Source organism: Mauremys reevesii, linkage group 1 (assembly GCF_016161935.1).
Source record: "Mauremys reevesii isolate NIE-2019 linkage group 1, ASM1616193v1, whole genome shotgun sequence".
Lineage (NCBI taxonomy): Eukaryota > Metazoa > Chordata > Testudines > Geoemydidae > Mauremys > Mauremys reevesii.
In genome coordinates this window covers 351,492,538-351,513,805 of record NC_052623.1, presented here as the reverse complement: position 1 = coordinate 351,513,805, position 21,268 = coordinate 351,492,538, and the positions used below count along the sequence as shown (strand labels likewise).

Sequence of the window (21,268 nt, the reverse complement as noted above, 5' to 3'; positions counted from 1 at the left end):
GTTCACCCGGAAAATGAGTCCCCAGCAACGGAGAGCAGGCGTGCCCTTCCAGTCCTGTGACACCACAAGGCTCAGCAGGCCAGCCAGTCATCCTGCAATCCACCCGGCCTCCCCTCCTGGGGGCATGTTGTGACCGCCTCAGCCTGCAGAATGAAGCACCGTTGCCGTAGCTTTCAGTGTTCATGTCCTCCTTAGTCCGATTAGCTCCACACTAACATCGCTCCCTCCTCCTCTCCGCTCTCAGCCTCTCACTTGTTGGCCTGAATTATCATAGACTCTGATTAGTAAGAGATGGAAAAGACCTGGCCAGCCCTGGCCAGTCCAGCTCCCCCATTGGCGTATGAAAGAGTATTCCCAATGGTAAACTTTCCCCTGGCTGATTTTAAATGACCCAAGAGATGGGACTCCCATCACTGAGAAGGGTCAACCATCTAAAAGAGACCTGGAAGCTCTTATCTTAGATTTTACTCCCACTGACTGAGCTTCTTGAAGTAAGGACTTCACGGGTCAGGCCCAATCTACCTACATTTTCCTGTGCACAATTCCTACTTATCAGGCCTAGTCCTGGGGCCTGTACTCAGGCATAGCTCCTGCTGACATCACTGGGGGGTTTGCCTGTGTGAGGACTCCAGATCTGGCCCATTATTCCTAGCTGTCTCCTTGGAGTACCATAACCAGTTCAACCACAGCATGTCTAAATTTCAAAAAATGGACAGGGGTTAGGAAATGCCATGCTCTGATAGCACAGTGATGCGTGTAGTTTAAAAATCTAGAGGGACAGTCCTTAGTCATTGCTTGGCCAAGCCATACATATTTAATCCTCTCGAATCTTTCCTTGTGAGTTTTCATTGCTCTTTCATTGCTCTTCAGTGGTTGGGGTTGGTCCTGCTTTGAGCAGGGGGTTGGACTAGATGACCTCCTGAGGTCTCCTCCAACCCTTATAGTCTATGATTCTCTGATTCTTTCAATTTGAGGGATCCGTTCTGGGGCTGAGGTGCCCAGAATTGGATGCGCTATTCCAAATGTGATCTCTCTCTGTCTCTTCCCCGCCTCCCCAACACACCCATCATTGTGGAAGCTGACAGCCTGATGATGTGATAACACATATAGCTAAAAATTACATTGGATAACGTTTTCCAAAACACCTAAATGACTAAAGCCCTGTGTGGATACAGAAATGTGGATCTGCATCCGATCCACGTCCGCAGGAATCAACTTGTATCCACCCCGCGATTCACAATTTGTCTTTTATCTGTATCCACATATGCACCACACCCACAGCTGCACGCTACCTGGAGTGTCTGTGTGCATGTGTTGTGTACTGTATAAGAAAGCTATATAGCTTAATAAACATGCACATTAATATTACTATTATTGTTGTTATTGTTATTTTAAACATCAATCTGATTATACAACCGGCATCAGAACAAATAGCTTTTTACATTAAAAATAATGAAACAAACCTCTCACCTCAATAATGCTTCAAAATCACAAACTGAGCTATGAAATAAAAAAGTCTGTGGCCTATTTAGCTTGTGATTTATTAAGTCTCATAGACTCATAGATTTTAAGGTCAGAAGGGACCATTATGATCTTCTAGTCTGACTTCCTGCACAACGCAGCCCTCAGAATCTCACCCACCCACTCCTGTAACAAACCCCTGACCTATGTCTGAGCTATTGAAGTCCTCAACTTGTGGTTTAAAGAGCTCACCAATCCCAGTTTCTTTGCACCAGCCACTGTTCACCCTGTGGAAGCATGCAAGGGGAATACAATCGCTGGGCTACAGTGCTTTTTTGTCAGGGTTTGCCAGGGCTGAGCCCCGGCACCTCTCGGCTTGGCAGGTCATTCTCCTGTGTGGGGGAGTGAGGAGCAGTGACAGGTGCTCTGTGATTCCGGGACAGTTTCCCCACGTGGGCTCAGGAGGGGGATGCAAGGGTTAGGGGTACAGGAGGGGGGCAAAGGTGCTCTCATGTTGCTCAGCCATTGATTAATTTGTGCCATACCAGGTCAGCTGAAGAGGGAGGCAGCTGCTTCTGCAGAGTACATCAGTGTGGCTTCCCTCTCCGACTGACCTGGAACAGCAATGAAGTCAGGAGTGGTTTCCTAAATTGCTTGGCTGCTTAAACTGCCATGCTAGGAGCATGCGGGATTTTGCTTCCTGTCTTGATCTATCACCTCCCCTTTCTCTGTAGGGGGGGTTGGGAGGGTTGTAGGCTCTGGAAGGCAGGGAAGCAGCCTCATAGGCTATGAGCTGCAGAAAGCTGCTTCTCTGCCTTTGAGGGCCTATATTTAGAGGCCTGTGCGAATACAAAATTTGTATCCGCATCCAATCCGCCATCTGCAAAAATGGTCCGCGGATTCAAAGTGAATATCTGTGGATTTACAGGGCTCTATAAATGACCAAGGAGCCTAAGTCACAAATGCATATGTGCCTTTTGAAAATGGGATTTAGGCTTGTAAGTTACTTAGGTGCTTTGGAAAATGTTACCCATTGGCTTTATTTCCTACCACCATGTGGCATTGCAGGCTTCTGTCTGCTGAAGTTTATTATTCATGGAGTGGAGCGTAGCATTGTTAACAGCGGCTACATTCCACTCCAGAAGCAGCTGCATTTCAGTGGCAGGTGGAATTATCCCTATTTCTCCCTTCCCTCCCTCACAGAGGTATTGAAAGCTTTAGGTTAGTTAACATTTATAAGCAATTTGAGGTACAGTCTTATGCCTGGTCTACACTAGGAAATTAGATCAGTATAACTTCGCTGACGGTGTGAAAAATCCATCCCCCTGAGCCGCTTAGTTAAGCCGACCTAACCCCTGATGTAGACAGTGCTAGGTCTATGGAAGAATTCTACTGTCGCCCTAGCTACTGCCTCTTGGGAAGGTGGATTAACCATGTCAACAGGAGAACCCCTCCTGTTGGTGTAGGTAGTGTCTACACTGAAGCACTACTGTGGCACTGCTGCAGCATTTAAAATGTAGACAAGCCTATAAAAGTAATGCCTGGAAAAGACCCTGCAGTATTAGATCGAGTCCAGAAGAGAAGTCTAGAGTCTGCAGGCAGGGGATGTGGCAACAGAGCAGTGTTATGAAGTAGTATTGTTGGTCGTTATTTGTCGCGCACGATCAGTGTGAGTAATGCTGTACAAAACACAAAGGCAGACCCTGTTTCCAGGACCTTCCTGTCTGAATTAGGGGCAAACAGCTCAATTCAGACACACACAGCACTGGACTGGGTACCAGGAGGCCTGGGCTCTATTTTCAGCTCTGCCACTGACCTGCTGTGTGACCTTGGACAAGTCACTTCCCCTCTTTGTGCCTGTGTCTCTTCCCAATCCCACCTCTGTCTTGCATGTTTAGATGGCAGGTTCTTTGGGGGTAGGGACTGTCTCTACCTCTGTGCAGGCCTCTGATCTGAATTAGGGTGTCTAGGCGCTACTGAAATACAAATTCAGAATAATAAGAGCATTTTCTTAAGTGGCCACTGATTCTTGGTGCCTCAATCTTTGGGTGTCTGGCTTGAGACCCTTTTGGCCTGACAGTGGAATACCCAGCCCTCCACTCAAACCCAAGGAAGCTGGAGGTGCTCTGTGCTTCTGAAAATCAAGCCCTAGACATCCCAAGCTGGGAGCCTAAAAACTGCCATAAAACTCTTGGTCCCATTTGGCCATATTGCTGTGGGCTGTGCGATGGTGCAGATTTTTGACATGGCCGTTAATGATTCATTTGGTTATTAATACAATCGTCCAGTCATCTCTCATGATCCTTATGCTTTTTCCACAGGAGACCATCACATTGTCCAGCTCCAGCTCAAGTCCAAGGAGACAGGCATGACCTTCGCCAGCACCAGCTTTGTCTTCTACAACTGCAGCGTCCACAACTCGTAAGTTTGTATTCCCCTGACGTGCATCTTCCCCACCACAACCTTATCATGCTGCTTTGAATCTGTCCCAGCTGCCCACCGTGGCTGGTCCAGGTAGCACAGAGACGGCCACTTAGGTGTCGAGGAGACCTGCAGTCATGTCTCTTGGGGCTTGGTAGAACATCTATCCCACAGATTAGCCTATGCTGGGTGACAGGTACCCTCCTGCTATTGGAAATGTGCAGGACAACATGGAAACAACTTATTAAACTTCCTAGTCATGGGCTTTGAGCTGACTTGGTTTGTACTCAGGCAAAACACCACATCAGTGGGGATTTGTCAGAGGACTGACTGAGTGGAAATTGAGTCACAACCTCGGCAAATGGCCATGTGGACTTTAGCGGCTACTCATGTGGAGCGTGATCCTGCACACTCTTGTGCTTTATCAATCCTTGCTCATGCCATTAGTCACTGGGACCACTCCAGTTAGTTAGCACCTGGCTCGGTACTAAGTGTTGGCAGGATTGGGCCTTGAATGGACAGAGGGCCAATTAATGGTAAATTTGTTTTTGTGTGTGATGTGGACACTGTTCTCTAGGAACTGGATTGCTACCACAGGCTGATTGGCCATAGAATAACCTTTTCCTACCAGGAACCCCCTTTCCATCCTGGATTCTCCTGCTGTGTATCTGGGATCTGGCTGGAACGCCCATCCTGTTAAGCATTATGGGAAGAGCAGGGTGGTCTGGACCGATCCACCGAGAACTCCTCCTTTAGAACATCCGATGTGGGACTAGAGTCATCACTGCACAGGAGATGAGTGTGTAGGATTCATATTCCAAGGCAGAGGGAGGACCCCTCTTCAGTGGATTGCTCTGTTCCTGAGCAAGGCAGATGGGCTGTGCCCCCATGCCCAGGCCATCACCTTTCCCAGACAGGGCTCCGGAAGTGCCAAGAGGCGATAATTACTGCAGCGCAGTGATTCACAAGCAAAGGCAAATCCTATTTCCGTGTCCCCGCTGCTTTGACAAACAGCAGCCGGGGGGGAGGAGGGGAAGAAACGAAAGTGATGGGGTGTTAAATATTTATGGCATGTTTTGGTTTCTGACTTGACAAACTATAATACGCTATCCATTTTTAATTTGATTTATCAGAGTAAGTACTTGTTACCAATTTAAAAACCAGCTCTTTGCATCAGAGCTTAGGGTGGATTGACACAGAGCAAGATTTCAGAGAGGACGGAGAAGTGATGTCTGCCTGATGTGGCTGGGTGGTATTTTTCACACATGTATGTTTAAAGGATCAAATGGCACATCAGTGCTAGTGAAATTCCCCCTGTAGCACTATTTAAACCCTCCCTTACACGGGTGGGACCGGCATTGGCCATCCTGGCCAGATGAACATGTGCGCAGGGAGCAACTGAGAGTCCTACCATCTGACGGCGCTGATCTCAGTTCAGTTCCTAGTGAGTCCACACAAGACACAAAGAAGTAATGAGCAAGGACACGCAGTTGCAGTCAGCCTGGCTTTCCCCCAAGAAAGCAAGAGATGGTAACATATGGGGAAAATAAGCAAAAAAGCCGACCTGTCCTTTGACCCTGGGTGATGAGCTTTTCTCCCGAGTAGCTGCTCTGATAGCCCTCCCCCTGCCCACCCTGTGCCAGGGCAGAGGGGAGTGGAGCCAAATTAACCCCGTGCTCACCAGAGAGTTGTACCCTGTTCCACTTGGAAAGTGGGTCAGTAAAGCTGACATGGAAAGGTGCATTCAGAGCCATTTTGTACAGGCAGATAAGGGTCATAACGGGCCTAATTCTGTTCTCTGACACGGGGTGTAATACCCGGGTACCTCTGTTGACCTCTCTGGAGTTACTTTAGGTTTACTGAGGTGTTTTTGGAATCAGGCCTAACGTCTCTGATTCACACCAGGGTTGGCAGTGCCCATTCTGCTCACCGCCACTGACCAAAAACACCGTCATGACTGGCATGTGCGTGAACCAGTTTCCTTATTGGCAGCCGCAACAGATAGACCAAGGACTGAGTGGCCATGGAGACTGTGCTCCCCTCTGAGTCGTAGGGCAGGGGGGCCCTTGACAGGGGAGTGTGTGCAATCCCTGGGTTCTTGAGGGCTTCAGTGAGTTCTTCTCTCTCTCTCCCCAGGTGTCTGTCCTGTGTGGAGAGCCCCTATCGGTGTCACTGGTGCAAATATCGCCACGTCTGCACCCACGACCCCCGTTCCTGCTCCTTCCAGGAAGGGCGAGTCAAGCTGCCAGAGGTAGGAAGGGACACGGGGGGGACACCGAGGGTTCGGGGGCTGGGCAATGCTTATGTCTGACTGAAACCAACAAACTGCCTCCTTTCCCAACCACCCATTCCTGCCCCTTCTACCCTGTCACTGCAACAGCCCTCCCCTCCCCCATTCCTGCCCTTTCCGCCCCCTCACTGCAACATCCTCCCTGCCCCTCCCCCTCCCCCTCCCCCATTCCTGTCCCTTCCACCCCCTCACTGCAACATCCTCCCTGCCCCTCCCCTATTCCTGCCCCATCTACCCTGTCACTGCAACAGCCCTCCCCCTCCCCCATTCCTGCCCTTTCCGCCCCCTCACTGCAACACCCTCCCTGCCCCTCCCCCATTCCTGCCCCTTACTACAACATCCTCCCTGCTCCTCCTCATCGCCCATTCCTGTCCCTTCCACCCCTCACTGCAACATCCTCCCTGCTCCTTCCTCCCCCATTCCTGTCCCTTCCACCCCCTCACTGCTACACCCTCCCTGCCCCTCCCCTATTCCTGCCCCTTCTACCCTGTCACTGCAACATCCTCCCTGCCCCTCCCCCATTCCTGTCCCTTCCACCCCTCACTGCAACACCCTCCTGCCCCTCCCCATTCCTGTCCCTTCCACCCCCTCAATGCAACACCCTCCCTGCCCCTCCCCATTCCTGTCCCTTCCACCCCTCACTGCAACACCCTCCCTGCCCCTCCCCATCCCCCATTCCTGTCCCTTCTACCCCCTCATTGCAACTTTCTCCCTGTCACTCCCCCTCCCTCATTCCCACCCCTCACTCTCATGCTCCCCTCAACTCACCTTCCCCTTCCCTTCCTCACTTTGCTGCCTCTTCCTACTCTCCCCTCACTCCGTTGAGCCCGGCCCTTGCTGCTCTGTGCGCTGGACACCTGCTGATGTGGGCCAGCATCTCTGAGATCAGGCTGAAAGCCAAATAACTTCCCCTGGCTGGCTACCCCAATCCCTCAGCACGGTAACGGGTCGCACGCGGGTATTGCTGCAATGTCTGACGGCTGAAGCCAGCTGCCAGGAATAGAGGCGAGGGTGATCAAAGTGCTACCACTGGAGAGAGAGCTGGCGGGACAAAAGCACAGCCTGTTCGATCGGGGGAGTCCTCTGGTTCTGTTTTCAAGCGCTGCCATCGCCGGGGCTTGCTGTGCGTTTGGGTCCGTTCTCAAACTGTCAGGGTGTCAGGCGCAGAGGTGCTTGCCGCCAGCCGGTGCGGTCCGACTCGCTGTCAGCGTCTGAGTGCCCGCATTTCTGAGCTGAGCCAAGAGCTCTCCCCAGCTGGGTTGTTGTCCCTGCCACGCATGGTGGAGCAGGCGCCGCAGATACATAATGTGTTGTCAGCCTTTCCCGGGCTTGACTTGGACATCCGAATGTAAGACAGGAACGTAGGGAGCGTCAGTGATGGAAGCCATTACAGCTGCCACTGCTCACCGACAAACAGGCTTCCTGGCTCTCGAAGCCAAGGGGGCTGCAAAGATAGGATGCACTCGTACGGGTGAGGGGGGCTGCTGGGGGGAGGAAGCGGCTTTTAGGCTTGTGCTCCTGGTTACTGGGAGCCTCGATTTCCCAGTCCATCACTGCTGTAAGCAGCCGCCCCTGGAAGGCGAGGAGAGGCCTCAGTGCCACTTGCCTAAGACAGGGCTGTATTGGGCCCTACGGATTAGCACCAGAACTAGCTGCTGCGCCCAGCCTGGCCGGAACCCGGTGAGCAGTCACCGCCGAGCGGAGCTCAGGAGAATACAGATGGAAAGCCACTTCATGACTGCGTGGTGAGGAGAAGCATGAAAGCGTTCTGGCCTGGCGGGTAAAGGACCCGAGCTGACCTGTCTATTGCCTCTCCAGAGGGACCAGTATCTATTACAAGGTCTGATCTCTCATGACTCACCGGGCACAGAGACTGTCGCTGAACTCCAGCAGAAAGCTGGGAATCCCTGTTCTCCGCTGACAGGTAACAATTTTTTTCCTGGCCGTGAAGGTTCGTAAGGTATAAAACCTTAAATTGACAATGTTGAGATGACACCCTTGCATCTCTGGGGGCTATAGGATAGCACCCTGGTCTGTGACCCAGCCAGTCTGTCCCCAGTCCTTTTGCTGGGCCGCCACACATTTACTGCACCCTCTTCCCTCTCACTTCTGAAGCCACCCTTCTTCTTTAGCAGCCTGTGGGTTGACAGTTCAATCCTGGAGGCAGCAATCTTGAACTACAGTGACAACTGTGCAGGACATAAATATTCATGGGCAGGAGATTGCCGGTACTTGGCCTGTTGGGACTCAGCCTTCACTGTTAGTCTGCTTTGAAACTTGCTGGGGACTTGGCAGGAAGACAAGCTGTTCCGGCCGTCAGTCCAGCATTTGGTGTTTCTGGTAGGTCTTTCCCAACCAGATGGCTGTTATTCCCCAGGATCAAGCATCATGAGGAATTGGCCACGGCCAAACACCCCTGCCTGTCACAGCTTCTTTCCACCTTTCACCTCTGGATCAGGTGGGGCCTCAACTCGTCTCATAGGTAATATTTTCTGTTGCACATGTTTCTGCTTTCTGATGGTGCTGCAGTGCGATGCCACTGTGGTTTGGATCCTTGGCCATCCCTTTGTTCAAGCTGCAATGCACATGCAGATTCCTAGTTACCCAGTCAAGAAAACTGGTAGGTGGCAGTGCTGTTTGATCAAAAATGGTCCTTTCCTCTGCAACTGGTGCCATCTAGATGGAGTGCCACCCTCCTGCTTTTGAGAACTGGAGTGGATGCTGGTAGCCTAATTTTCCTCTCAAAACATGAACAAGTAAGCAGCAGTTTAGGTGGCTGCTTCATACCTTCAGCTGATTTGTTTCTGAGATATATTATATGTTTGGCTGTGTGAATTGCACTCTCAGTCACCCCGTTTGGTAGAGGATACTCCCATAAAGTTACAGTATTCTCCTAAGTGGCTTGAGAAAAATCTTAGTCTCTTGGTTTACAAATGAGGCACAGGCACAATCATCTTTCACTTTGGACCCAGCATCTGGCAAAAAGCAGCTCAGATCAGGATATGACATTCTTTGTCCTGCTGCCTCATGTAGATGAAGCACCGCTGAGTATTTGGAAAGATGACTCAGCATCAATAGGGACGGACAACCTCCAAAATCAAAATCAACCATGGTGGTTTGCTGCCTGGAAGCACGAGGAATGCCACGTGGCTGCAGGGCAGGTTCTGTGCGGTTGCTGGCCTGGTCTCCACATGTTTGGCATTCCTCAGTTAACTACACCATAGAATCAAAGAAACTGGAGCTGGGAAAGACCTTCTAAAGCATCTAGTCCATTCCACAAAGGCCAACGGGGGATTGGCCCAGAGCATATTCTGAAATATTTTGTCCAGTCTCCTTTAAATTTCACAAGTGGCAGGTCTTCCACCACCTCCTGGAGACATTATTCCATGCCTGAGAGATTTCTCAGTGAGTATTTCCTGTTATTCAGCCCAATATTTTCCTCTTTTAATTCCATTCCATGTCTCCAAGTTGTGTCCTTTTCAATTCTAGTCCTTTAACCATTCCTGCCAAACCCACTAACTACTTGTGCTGGAGCACTGGTTCCTCAAGCCATATGGCCTTCGAGCTTCTTCAGATACGGCTATCCCTTCACCTACCCTCAGGAGCCTTTCATGAATGTGGATGAGATGTTTCACTGCCCAGTGTGGGCATCAGCTGGGACCCAGTTTCTGTCTCCTCTACAGCCTGCCTTCTTTCTGTCATCTTCCAAAGCATTCAAAACACCATGTCATTAAGTGAACCTTTTTCTGTTGGTCTTTCCTCTCCATCCCTAATGCCCTTCTTGCTACCATGATGTGCACTTTCCCTGCTTTAGGAAGTTCTTCACTTCCCCAGGGAAGGGGGATGTTGCATACCACTTGGGAGAAGGATATATCTGCAGTATCAATTGAGCAGGCATTCATACCACCTTAAAGTCCCAGTGTGATGGACAGAGCATCCCATTTGCAATCTTGCAGACACACAGCTAAGCAGTTTAGTGACTTCTTGCCAAGCAAACAAGCATTGACGGAACTTCATCACATGTGCAATTGCCAGCAACTCCTCCTATTTAATCAGCATTTCAGCATATCAGACTTGTTCCCTCCCCCACAATCTGGCCCATTTGCTGCCCCACTCACCTTAATTTGACTGTCTTTCTATCTCCTATTGCAGCACGTTGAAACCAAACCCCAGGCCTAGTGTGAACTCAGTCTTCCCAATCTGGTAGCACATGTTCTGGCTGTGCTTATATTCATGACCCCTCTTACGTGCTGGAGTGCTGAGAGGGATCCCTCAGGGGCTTGTGTAGTCAAAGCTTGTGTCTATGTCCCACTTTCCTCAGATGTTCCTCACGTCTCCTGGTATATATAGGTCTGACTCCCTTGCTGGTCTCTCTCATAGTCTCGTACAGTATGTTCTGATGAGAACTGTTGTGTCTTTTATTGTTATTTACTGATTTGATAGGGTACCAGCTTGCTTTGAAGAATTATCCTACATAAGAATGGCCATACTAGGTCAGACCAAAGGTCCATCCAGCCCAGTATCCTGTCTACTGACAGTGGCCAATGCCAGGTGTCCCAGAGGGAGTGAACCTAACAGGTAATGAGCAAGTGATCTCTCTTCTGTCATCCATCTCCAACCTCTGACAAACAGAGGCTAGGGAAACCATTCCTTACCCATCCTGGCTAATAGCCATTAATGGACTTAACCTCCATGAATTTATCTAGTTCTCTTTTAAACCCTAAATCCTATGGGCTGTGAGGTCATCTACTTCACCTCTAGCAGGGCCAAGATTTTCCTTGCAGTATAGGCTCCTCTTCACCACCTAGGACATGGCATGTGACAACCCTGGGGGTGGAACATGGCAACCATTATAACAGCACCAGCAGCACTGAACGAGATCCACAGAAGGAGAGAAGGATACCCTAGCTGAACATGCAGGGGGAATTTTAGACAGGCAGAATATAATTACCAAGGGTCAGATCTTGAGCTCCATGCTCAGTTCTCACCCACTGAAGTCAATAAAAGTTGGAATAAAGACCTCAAGATTTGGTTCCTAATTTGGGACCAGTTTCCTGTGGGCAGGGCCGAATTAAGGTTATGAGGGGCCTAAGGCTCGTGGGAGGGAAGGGCCTAAGTATGAATTACATATTGCAAAAAAAATTATAAAGTCATCAAACATTTCTCTACACACATATTTACATATTATTTATTCAGCATTGGCACCCCACCATGTCCCTGAGAGTGATTTGGGCAGTAGGCATCCCTTGGGTGGTGAATCTCTAAGAATCAACCAATGACTGGTTGATGCAGAGAAAAAAATGTACAATTCTTGGACAAATCCAAAAAAAAAAGAAACTGCTTCAACATAACAATAAACAGCAGACTGGCCAACAAGGTTGAGTGAGTGTGTAGCACATGGTATGTAGTCAACCATTTTGTCTTGGCCTGCATCCCTGAATATTTGCCACTCATATTACTTGCATTGTCATAGCTTTGGCCACAACAAAGGCTGACATCAAATCCCATTTTCAATGGAGTAGGTACGCGGCAAGTTTCTCCCCTGTGTTGGTGATGTTTATGAAAGTCATGAAATACTCAACTGTTCCACTGGATAGACATAACGCAAGATGACAGTCAGCTGATCTACATGTGACACATCCGGTGTTGAGTCAACGGACACTGAAAAATATCCCACATCTTTGATCTCGTCTACAATGGCTGATAGCGTCTTCTTTGCCAGCAGTGCAATGAATTCATCACAAATAGTCTTTGAGAGATGTGATGTATGGCCTTTTCTACGATTTGCGTGTTCATTGATGCTGAGCTAAGAGTCGAATTTAGCGATTAGCTCTAAAATGCCAAGGTAATTGCCATTGTGTTTCGATCCAACAGTCTCATCTGAGCCACAGAATGGCAGACCACGCTCAGCAAGAAAAACTATGGTTTCAACTACTCATCTGAGAATGTTCTTCCAATAAGCACGAGCTTCCAAAAATTGGTTTTCCATTTGGGTATCAATTCTGCCACTAACTTTCTTTCGGGCATGGTAGCTGCTAACTGACAATGCATGCTGCTCACTCATTGCGTGATTGGCAATGTAGGCAGTCTTCTTCCAATCACCTTCACAGAACATTCCCCACTTTTTGGTATCAGAAACCAGGCAGCAATAAAAAACAGTTCACTTTCTTCTTAGAAGGTGAATAGATGGGCCATTCTCGCTTGCCAATCTGTTTGTTAGGCTTCACATATTCAAGCACCGATTTGGTCAGAGAACGATTCTGATTAGTGTACTCTCGCTTTGTCAGTGAAAAGGCAGCATCTAGATTCTGGCATTTCTGTGAGCCCTTCTCAGTCCAATATGCCATGAGATCTTGAGAAGTCATGTCCCATTCGCCTGGATCGCTGGAGAAGGATATTTTTGTATTAATATCACTGGGAAAGTCTTAAGAGGAGTGGGGTGAGACTGCAGCTAGAGAAGTCACAGGAAGCCGGTCCTTTTCATCAGGCACAGCAGGTTCACTTGGGCTGGTATTCGCCTGGACTTCCTCACCACCAGACTTAGTAGGAGGCAAAAACGTTAGGAGAGAGAGAGAGTACCTTTCAGCACTGCATCTTATCTTTCCCATCTTTCTTTGGCCTCCTTCAATTTCTGCCATCCTCCTTTCTTCGACACAGTTTCTATCGTGCAGTGTAAGCCTACTCTGTACAAAGTTCAATATTGCTTGGGCCCACACACACTTACTTAGCCCACAGAGACAGAATCACAACCACCATCAGCTGAATCTGCACTTTTGATGGATTAATTTGTACAAAGCAATATCTAATGAGACAAAAAATTTCCGATGGCCCCCGCTACCGTCGCTCAGCTGTTACTTCAATATGGAATGGAGGGCTTAAAGGGCTTAAAAATTAGGGCCTAATGTAGGGCCTAAAAATAGGAGGGCCTAAGTCTATAGCCTTATTAGCCTATGGGTAATCTGGCCCTGCCTGTGGCCCTTTAATTAAATAGTAGTTTTGCTTGGTTTAAGAGTGAAGAATTGGCTCTTGGAATTCAGCCAGGATACTGCCCTGACCCTGCTCACAGAAAGTGCCTAGATACTCTGGTGGCGTGTGCTTTGTAAATTACACAGACAGACAGATGTTCACTGTCAGGACTTTGGCTCTGCATCTCATGCCTAAGCCAGGCAAGAGTTTGGTGAATCAGCGCTGGAAAGGTGGGCATGAATAAAGTTGTTTTGAAGCTGATTGGAAGAGGCGTGTTTGCTTTTGGTTAAGAACTTCAGCAGGGCCCATAAAACAAGAGTATTTATGATTATGGCGTTGAACTCAATCAAATAGAGTTGACGATGTCTCAGGGTGATTTGTGGCAGAAATACTTCACCCTGACATATAATTTCCTTTTACAGCAGGTTTTTGAAGGCTAAGTCTGCTGGCTTGAAATATACCAAGCGAGATCCGGCTTTATAAAAGGAGTTGATATTATTCTATTGGGTGGGGAGGAGACGGAAGATGAGGAAGCAGATCAGAGATTTAAATACTAAACTGTTTTGTCCAAGGAGTCATTTACAAAAGCCAAAGAGGTTTAAGAATCCCTTAGGAAGAAGGAGAGAGGTAGTTTATTCCACAGGTAGGTGTCCTGCATCTTCCTCTAAAGCATCTGGTACCAGCCAGTGTTGGAGACAGCATATGAGACTATCATTTGCATAAGAGTAGCACCTAGATGCTACAACTGAGATCGTGGCCCCTGTGCTCTGCACAGTATAGGTGTAAAGATCTTACAATCTAAATCAGGGGTTGGCAGCCTTTCAGAAGTGGTGTGCCGAGTCTTCATTTATTCATGCTAATTTAAGGTTTTGCGTGCCAGTAATACATTTTAACGTTTTTAGAAGGTTTCTTTCTATAAGTCTTTAATATATAACTAAACTATTATTGTATATAAAGTAAATAAGGTTTTTAAAATGTTTAAGAAGATTCATTTAAAATTAAATAAAATTCAGAGCCCCCCGGACCGGTGGCCAGGACCCAGGCAGTGTGAGTGCCACTGAAAATCAGCTCACATGCCGCCTTCGGCACACGTGCCATAGGTTGCCTACCCCTGATCTAAATGGACAAGACAGTCAAGGAGTAGGAAGGGAAACTGAGGCAAAGTGATTTGTCCTTGGGCACACAGCTGGTTAGTAAGCAGAGCCCCTATCCACTAGAGCAATGCTGCCTCCTATAGGTGAAAATCTGCTCTGATCCAGAATGGCATTCTCATGTTGAGTCTTAAGGCTTGATGGTAAGCCAGGAGTAACCTACTTGAGTTGATGGGATAAAGAATTAAGGTTCCTTTTGTGCTGTATTGCTCTGTAAGATGAACACTATCGTGTTCTGGTCCTTGCAAGGATTTTAGCTTTGTATGGAAAAAAGAAACGCAAAAAGCTAACCCAGATAACAAATCTTTATCTGCTGGGTTTAAAAGATACATAATCATTTAATTACCTTGAAGGAGGTTTTCATCTTTCCATGCTCATCCGGCTTGTGAGTGTGTATGTGTTTTTCTGCCTCCCCCAAACAAGCTTTTCATTAAAAGGATTTTCATCTGTCATCTAAAAGGGAAAAGAAGAAAAAACCCGCGCACCAAAGTGTTTTATGTTGAGTTGTACGTGCTAACGACAGTAAAGCCCACATAAAAGAGCAACTGCTTCAAATGTTAATTTGTCAAAAGCAAGAGAAAGCCCTGGGAGCCGCATGCTGGGGAACAGCTGCCGAGGAGCCGTGCACCCAGTCTCCAAGTGCTTGTGCCTGCCTCACACTCAATGAGGAGCTGCGCCGGAGGCCTTTGCGGTGAAATGTGCTGATTTCTCTTTGTCCCCCTGCTTGTTCTGACTGAGTAAACATTGCGGGGGCGGGTGACTGTGCTTGTGAAAAAGGGGGGCGGAGAGTGACATTGGGAACCAGGTGCTGGTCAGAGATGTGCAGGCAGGTGCCGGTGAAACTTCTTCCCTCTCCCCCTCCTCCCAGCTCTGCCAATGCACCTCTGTCCTGTCCTGAATATCCCCAATGCTGAGGTGGCACGAGGTGAACTTCCTGTAACCTCTTGGGCACGTTATTTTGGAGTGTAGTTGGGACTTTCTACCCAGGCCCATGTAACTCAATTGCACCGGTCCTCCTACTTCCCATAGTGCATTGCCCTATGCCTCACTGGTTTGTGTGAATGCCCTCTGGGCTCTCTGTCCCCTCCTAAGGCACTACGGCAAAGGAACCCATATTTTCCCAGAATGCATTGCTAGAAACACAGATAGCCCATCATGGTTGTGTTCTGGGAAAAGACTCCTGTGCAGAGACATCTGTGGTTGTCTATTTTCTGATTAGTGTCAGGGACTGGTTGCACTTGTATTGTGGACAGGGCCTTGAAGTGATACATGTCCAGTCGTTACTGTGACAACAACTCAACTTCCAACCCGTGCCTAGTTTACCAGCTACTGTCCCTGTCCTGAGACGCAGCTGCTTAAGGTGTCACTGCTGAAAAATTCCATTTCTGCTCATTAATGGGGCCGTCATTCCACGGGGAATCCAGTGACAGCTATAGAGATGCCAATATCGCTGCCTCTAATTCTTCCCCTCTTGTTGATTATCCACTCATTTATCCTGGCACCTGTCTGTCATTAGGAAAAAAGAGTGAGGTTTTGTAACTATAGCAACTTGCAGGCAACCTGCTGCGTTTGCATGAGCATGAAGAGAGGATTGTCAGAGGAGTGAAGGTGAAGCGATGAGAGCGGAGTTTGGGAGCCAACAGCAGCTCAATTAAGACACAGTCAAGCAGGCATCTTGGAGCTTGGCCTCCACAGCGCCCCCAGCTGGACAGTGCAAGTGGAGAAAGGATCGGTACTTTCATTCTAATTAGCTGAAGTTTTTGGAAACCCCCTAGAGTGCAGGATAGTTAAAGGCACAGTCTTACAGAGGACCGTCCTTTCCAAGTATTTGAAAGGTGGAAGCTGGAGAAAGTCCAGAGTCACAGATTTGAATCCAGATGTGGCTCTGGACTCCCTAGAGACTGAGGGAATTTCCAAAATGCGGGCTTGGTCCCAGCGCATCTCTACTGCAAACACCAAGAAAGGAGAGGACTTGGATCTTCAAGAGGGGGGTGTAACAGAGTAATGAGATGAGATTAAATAAGGAAAATGTAGACTGTCAAAAGACATTCCCTATCCATTAGATCTTAGATCTGTTAGACTGAGAAGTAGACAAGGGTGTAGTGGAAACGACTGAAAAGTGGTTTAGTGGATAAGGTGCTGGATGGCATCTCAGGAGATGTGGTTTCTATTTCTAGCTGTGCCAATGACCAGCTCCCCTCTCTTTGCTCTGGGAAAGTGAGTTCCCCTCTCTTTGCTCTGGTTCCCTCACTCCCTTATCTATTTAGATTGTAAGGTCTTTGGGGCCGGGAGTGTCTCTTACGGTGTGTTTGTACAGCACCCGGCACAATGGGGCTCTGATTTCAGATTTGGCTTCCAGGTACAATTGCAGTTCCAATAGTATTAATAAGCCCTGTCATTTGGGACATTTAGAACTGGGCTACAGAACTGATTTTAGGGAACAGTCTTGTACTGGCCGGGGATGGGATGGGGAAGAAGAGAGACTAGATGTGACCCGGCGCTGTGTGACTCAGTCTGGTTTTGTATTGCCTTCATGCCTGCTGTCCTTGCCATCTTCCAGCCAGCGCACAGAAAACTGCATCTGCTTTTCATCTGTGTCTTATCAGGATTCCTTATTCCTGCAGAGTTGTATCTGCCGGAAATCGCTGCTGGCTCAGGGCTGCTCTGCAGCTGCTCTCCCTGCCGAGATCTCTTGCCAAATTGCAACGGGAATTGAGATTTGTTTCAAACAGGTTTGGTCTCCCAGTGCCCACCCCACATCTTGCCATTCCACTCCCCTTCCCAGCCACCTAATGTGGCCTCTGCAGGTCTGCCCCTTGTTGGGGAATTTGCCTGGCCTCCATGGGTAGTGGCTAACCAAGAACGTACTGCTGTGATGTGCTTGAACAGCACTGAGAGGTGGTATGATGGAGGTGAAAGAAGCCTCTGGCACCATAGACTAACCATACCCCTAACTCTTACCAGTTGGACTAGTTGCTGTCGTGGTTTGAGCTTATTTATCCCGTGGGACAAAATAATCACAGAATGCAGCGTGGCAACATTTCGCTCTTCCCACCGCTACATTGCATTGGTGTGAGATGATGCTGTTTCACCTCCTGCACTGATATAGGGTCACAATACTGTGATGCCCAGAGCAATTGTGGGACTTTCTGACTATCTAGCTTGCAGTCTACAACACAGGACGTCAGGACTGTAGTATTATTTGGGAGCCAGCAGTTGCCACTAGTACAAGGAAGAAGGAAAAACCCCACCATTCAGAGCCTGCTTTGGGTGTTCACCTGCCTCTGAAGTATGTGGCTTTGTCTTTCCCGCATTTTAACTTCAGCTGCATTTGCTCCCTTGGGAGCTTTGAGCATCTGGGCCTCAGCCAAGGGGAAAAGCTCTCAGGAAGGGGCGATGTTAAGCCAACAGATAAAAGGTGACACTGGAATACGTCTTCCACTCAGCCTGGGCTACTCCTTTCCCATAGTCCCAGGAGTCTGTGGCCAGACCCTCCCATTGGCCACACATCTATTTGCTTTGGCTTGGGCTTTATCTCTTGCAGTCACCAATCTGTGGGAGAAGGAGGGTGGGAACAATCCCACTGTCACTCTCCTGACCTTCCAACTGCAGAGGCCAAAGGGTTTCAAACTCCATGTTTTTTTCAAAATAAAAGCTGTAGAGCCTGATCCCACTGAAGTCAACGGGAAATTTGTCATTGAGCTCTGTTGGGCCAGGTGAGTATCTGAGCGGGACAGGGGTAGCCTCGGGGGAGGAGGGAGTCACGCAGCTATAACACTTTGGGTGCAAAAGGGAAGTGTCCCAAGAAGAATTCTGTCACAGGGTGGCTGGCCCTTTAAAGGGAGACGGGTCTCAGCCCCACCTGGACACCGCCAGCTCTCCTCCCCAGGAGGGTAAAATGAAGCTCATGTGGCCATGGGACTGAATCAGACCTCAGGGGTGGCTAAGGGAGAGGCTTTGGGTGAAGCGGAACTTGAGCAAGAGGAGCTGCTGGAAGGAAGAACAACGCTGCCAACCCACAGTGCCTAGAAGGAAGGCTTGAAACCCTAATCTAAAGGGGTGAGTTTGTGGGCCAGGCTGGCCAGGATTTAGTAATCCCAGGAGGAGGGCTGTGGAAACCCTGGGTGAAAAGGGGGCTCATTTTGCTGGACTAGGTTAAACAAACTAGACCCCCCAGAGAGTGGGAATGTTGTTTTCAAGATTTGTGCTGTGAGAATGATTTCTGCAAACCTCAGAGGGAAATCGAGGCAGGCCGTCTGCAGGGCTGTCGCAGGCCATGCAGGGACGCTCTAGAGGTGGAGACTCTGTTACAAACTCCTGTTCATATATAGTCTCATTTTTGAGGGCTGTATATGGGGTGCCCCCCAAAAAAGGCTCAGGTACATTAAGTAACCCTGTCCCCATGTGGTTTGGGCCTTCATTGAGCAGTCACACTCTCCTTTTATCCAGGGCTATCACACTGGATGGGCAGCGGACCGTGCGCAAGATGCTCCCGAATGCTCTCTGCCCTTCTCTGCTGCAACTTCACTGCAACCATGAGGCAGAAAGGAGCAGAGACTGCAAAAGGGCTGAAAACACTGCAGCAGGGGCAATTATACCCAACTGGCATGACAGCTCCTTTCATCTCTGCCCCACTGTGACAGCTCCTGTAGTGGGGACTGGAAATGAGAAGATCTCTGTTGCTAGCACCTCCATGGACTCACTGTGTGGCTACGGGTTTTAACCACTCTGTGCCTCAGTTTCCCCATCTATACAATGATACTTACAATGTTATGGGACTGTTCTGAGGGTTAATGATTTAATGTGTATAAAGGGTTTTCAGATCCTCTGATAAAAGTCTTTGCAGAAGTACTGAAGATGAGTATCCATGTTCACTGAAAGGAGTCCATACTAGAAAGAAGGACGCACATTCATCAAAACTAGAGGTGGAAAGATGTACGTTATGAGGTCATACAGTTTGTGCAGAACTGTTCTCTGCACCACATTTTCTATGACTTTGTCCAATCCATTTTTAAAATTCCCAAGCAAGGGGGCTTTCGCCTCTTCCCTGGAGAGCTATTTCACAGTTTAATCAGTGTGAGCCCATGTCCACACACACAACACGTAGTGCAAGGGGACCTTTAGGTGCTACCATAATAGGAGTATTAAATATCAGTCCTGGGCAAAATAATGGAATGGCTAATTTGGGACTTGATTAATAAAGAATTAAAGGAGAGTGGTGTAATTAATGCTGGTTAACATGGGTTTATGGAAAAGGGATCTTGTCAAACTAACTTCAGGGGCAGCATGGTCCAGTGATTAGAGTGGAGGGCTTGGACTTGGGAGACCTGGGTGTAATTTCCTGTTCTGTTGCAAACTTCATTTGTGACCTTGGGCAAATCCCCTAGGGTATGTCTACACTGCATTGTCAACCCGGGTCTGTGGTAGTGCTGCCCAGAGGGGGGGGCAGGCAAGTGGGGCAATTTGCCCCGGGCCCCGCAGGGGCCCCCACGAGAGTTTTTCGGGGCCCCTGGAGCAGGGTCCTTCACTCGGTCCGGGGGCCCCGGAAAACTCTTGCGGGGCCCAGGTCTCCGGAGCATCTTCGGTGGCAATTCAGTGGCGGGGGGTCCTTCCGCCCCGGGACCCGCCGCCGCAGTGCCCTGAAGACCTGTGGCGGGGGGGTCCTTCCGCCCTGGGATCCACCACCGCAGTGCTGGGTCTTTGGCGGCAATTCAACGGCAGGGGCCCCCCGCCGCCGAAGACCGCAGGCCCCCTGAATCCTCTGGACGGCCCTGGTCTGTGGGACCCAGGTCTGTGGACTTGGTGTTTCTAAGCCTGGACTCGAGCATCCACGCTGCATTGTAAACCCGGGCTTCCAATTTCTAGACTCAGGTCTCACAGCCATGCCAACATGTCCGTATTGAAATACGCAGACTCTCTCGCATGGATCTGTGGCTTGAGCTGCATCCATACCCAAAATGTCAGGGCTTGGACCCACATCATAGTGGGACTTGAGCTCTGGCCCATCCCGCTAGCAGAGGCCTGGGTTCTGAGTGCTTGCTGACCTGAGTCAGACTGATTTTTGTGTGGATGGGAGTGTGATGGAGCGATTCTGGCGGGACCCAACTGAGAGTGCCAAATCAGGACCAATTGCTTAAACTGGGCAGTCACAGCCCTAGGCTGGGGTTTTTCCACCTCTAAGGCAAACCAAACCAGCCAGACAAAAAGGACTTTGGTCTCACCCCACTGGCTAACCACAAGTCACACAAGCAATTTCCTTAGACACTCCAGTCTCCCAGTATCCCCACCAGTGCACTCGTCCTGGGGATGAATGGTTATGAAAACCAACACCCCAATAAAAGAAAAAGGTTCTCTCGATCCCAAAGGACCAAGCCCCAGACCCAGGCCAATATACACATCAGATCTTACCCACAAATCACGCTGTTGCCAATCCTTTAGAATCTAAAATCTAAAGGTTTATTTACAAAGGGAAAAAGGTAGAGATGAGAGCTAGAATTGGTTAAATGGAATCAATTACACACAGTAATGGCAAAGTTCTTAGTTCAGGCTTGCAGCAGTGATGGCATAAACTGCAGGGTCAAGTTAAGTCTCTGGAACATCCCCTGCTGGGATGGGTCATTCAGTCCTTTGTGCAGAGCTTCAGTTTGTAGCAAAGTCCCTCCAGAGGTCAGAAGCAGGATTGAAGACAAGATGGAGATGATGCATCAGCCTTATATAGGCTTTTCCAGGTGTAAGAACCTCTTTGTTCTTACTGTGGAAAATTACAACAAAATGGAGTCTGCAGTCACATGGACAAGTCTCTGCATACCTTGCTGAGTCACAAGGTGTGTCTGCGTTCTCTCCATGGGTCAATTGTGTAGCTGATGGTCCTTAATGGGCTATCAAGCTGGCTAGGCAGGGCTAACACCAACTTGTCTGCGGGGTTACCCAGCAGCAGAACACGCTACAAAATACAGACAGTACAAAGCCAATACTTACA

General features: G+C 48.9%; 1 protein-coding gene across 5 annotated transcripts in view; it reads left to right on the top strand.

Moving 5' to 3' along the window:
- The window catches only part of PLXNA4 (plexin A4), a 625,415-nt gene that overhangs the window by 459,270 nt on the left and 144,877 nt on the right, over window positions 1-21,268 (top strand). For all 5 annotated transcript variants that reach the window (XM_039519677.1, XM_039519678.1, XM_039519674.1 and 2 more), the window contains 2 exons: window positions 3,783-3,882; window positions 6,019-6,133. In XM_039519677.1, coding sequence (XP_039375611.1) covers window positions 3,783-3,882; window positions 6,019-6,133 — 215 coding nt within the window. The remainder of the gene's footprint in view (window positions 1-3,782; window positions 3,883-6,018; window positions 6,134-21,268) is intronic.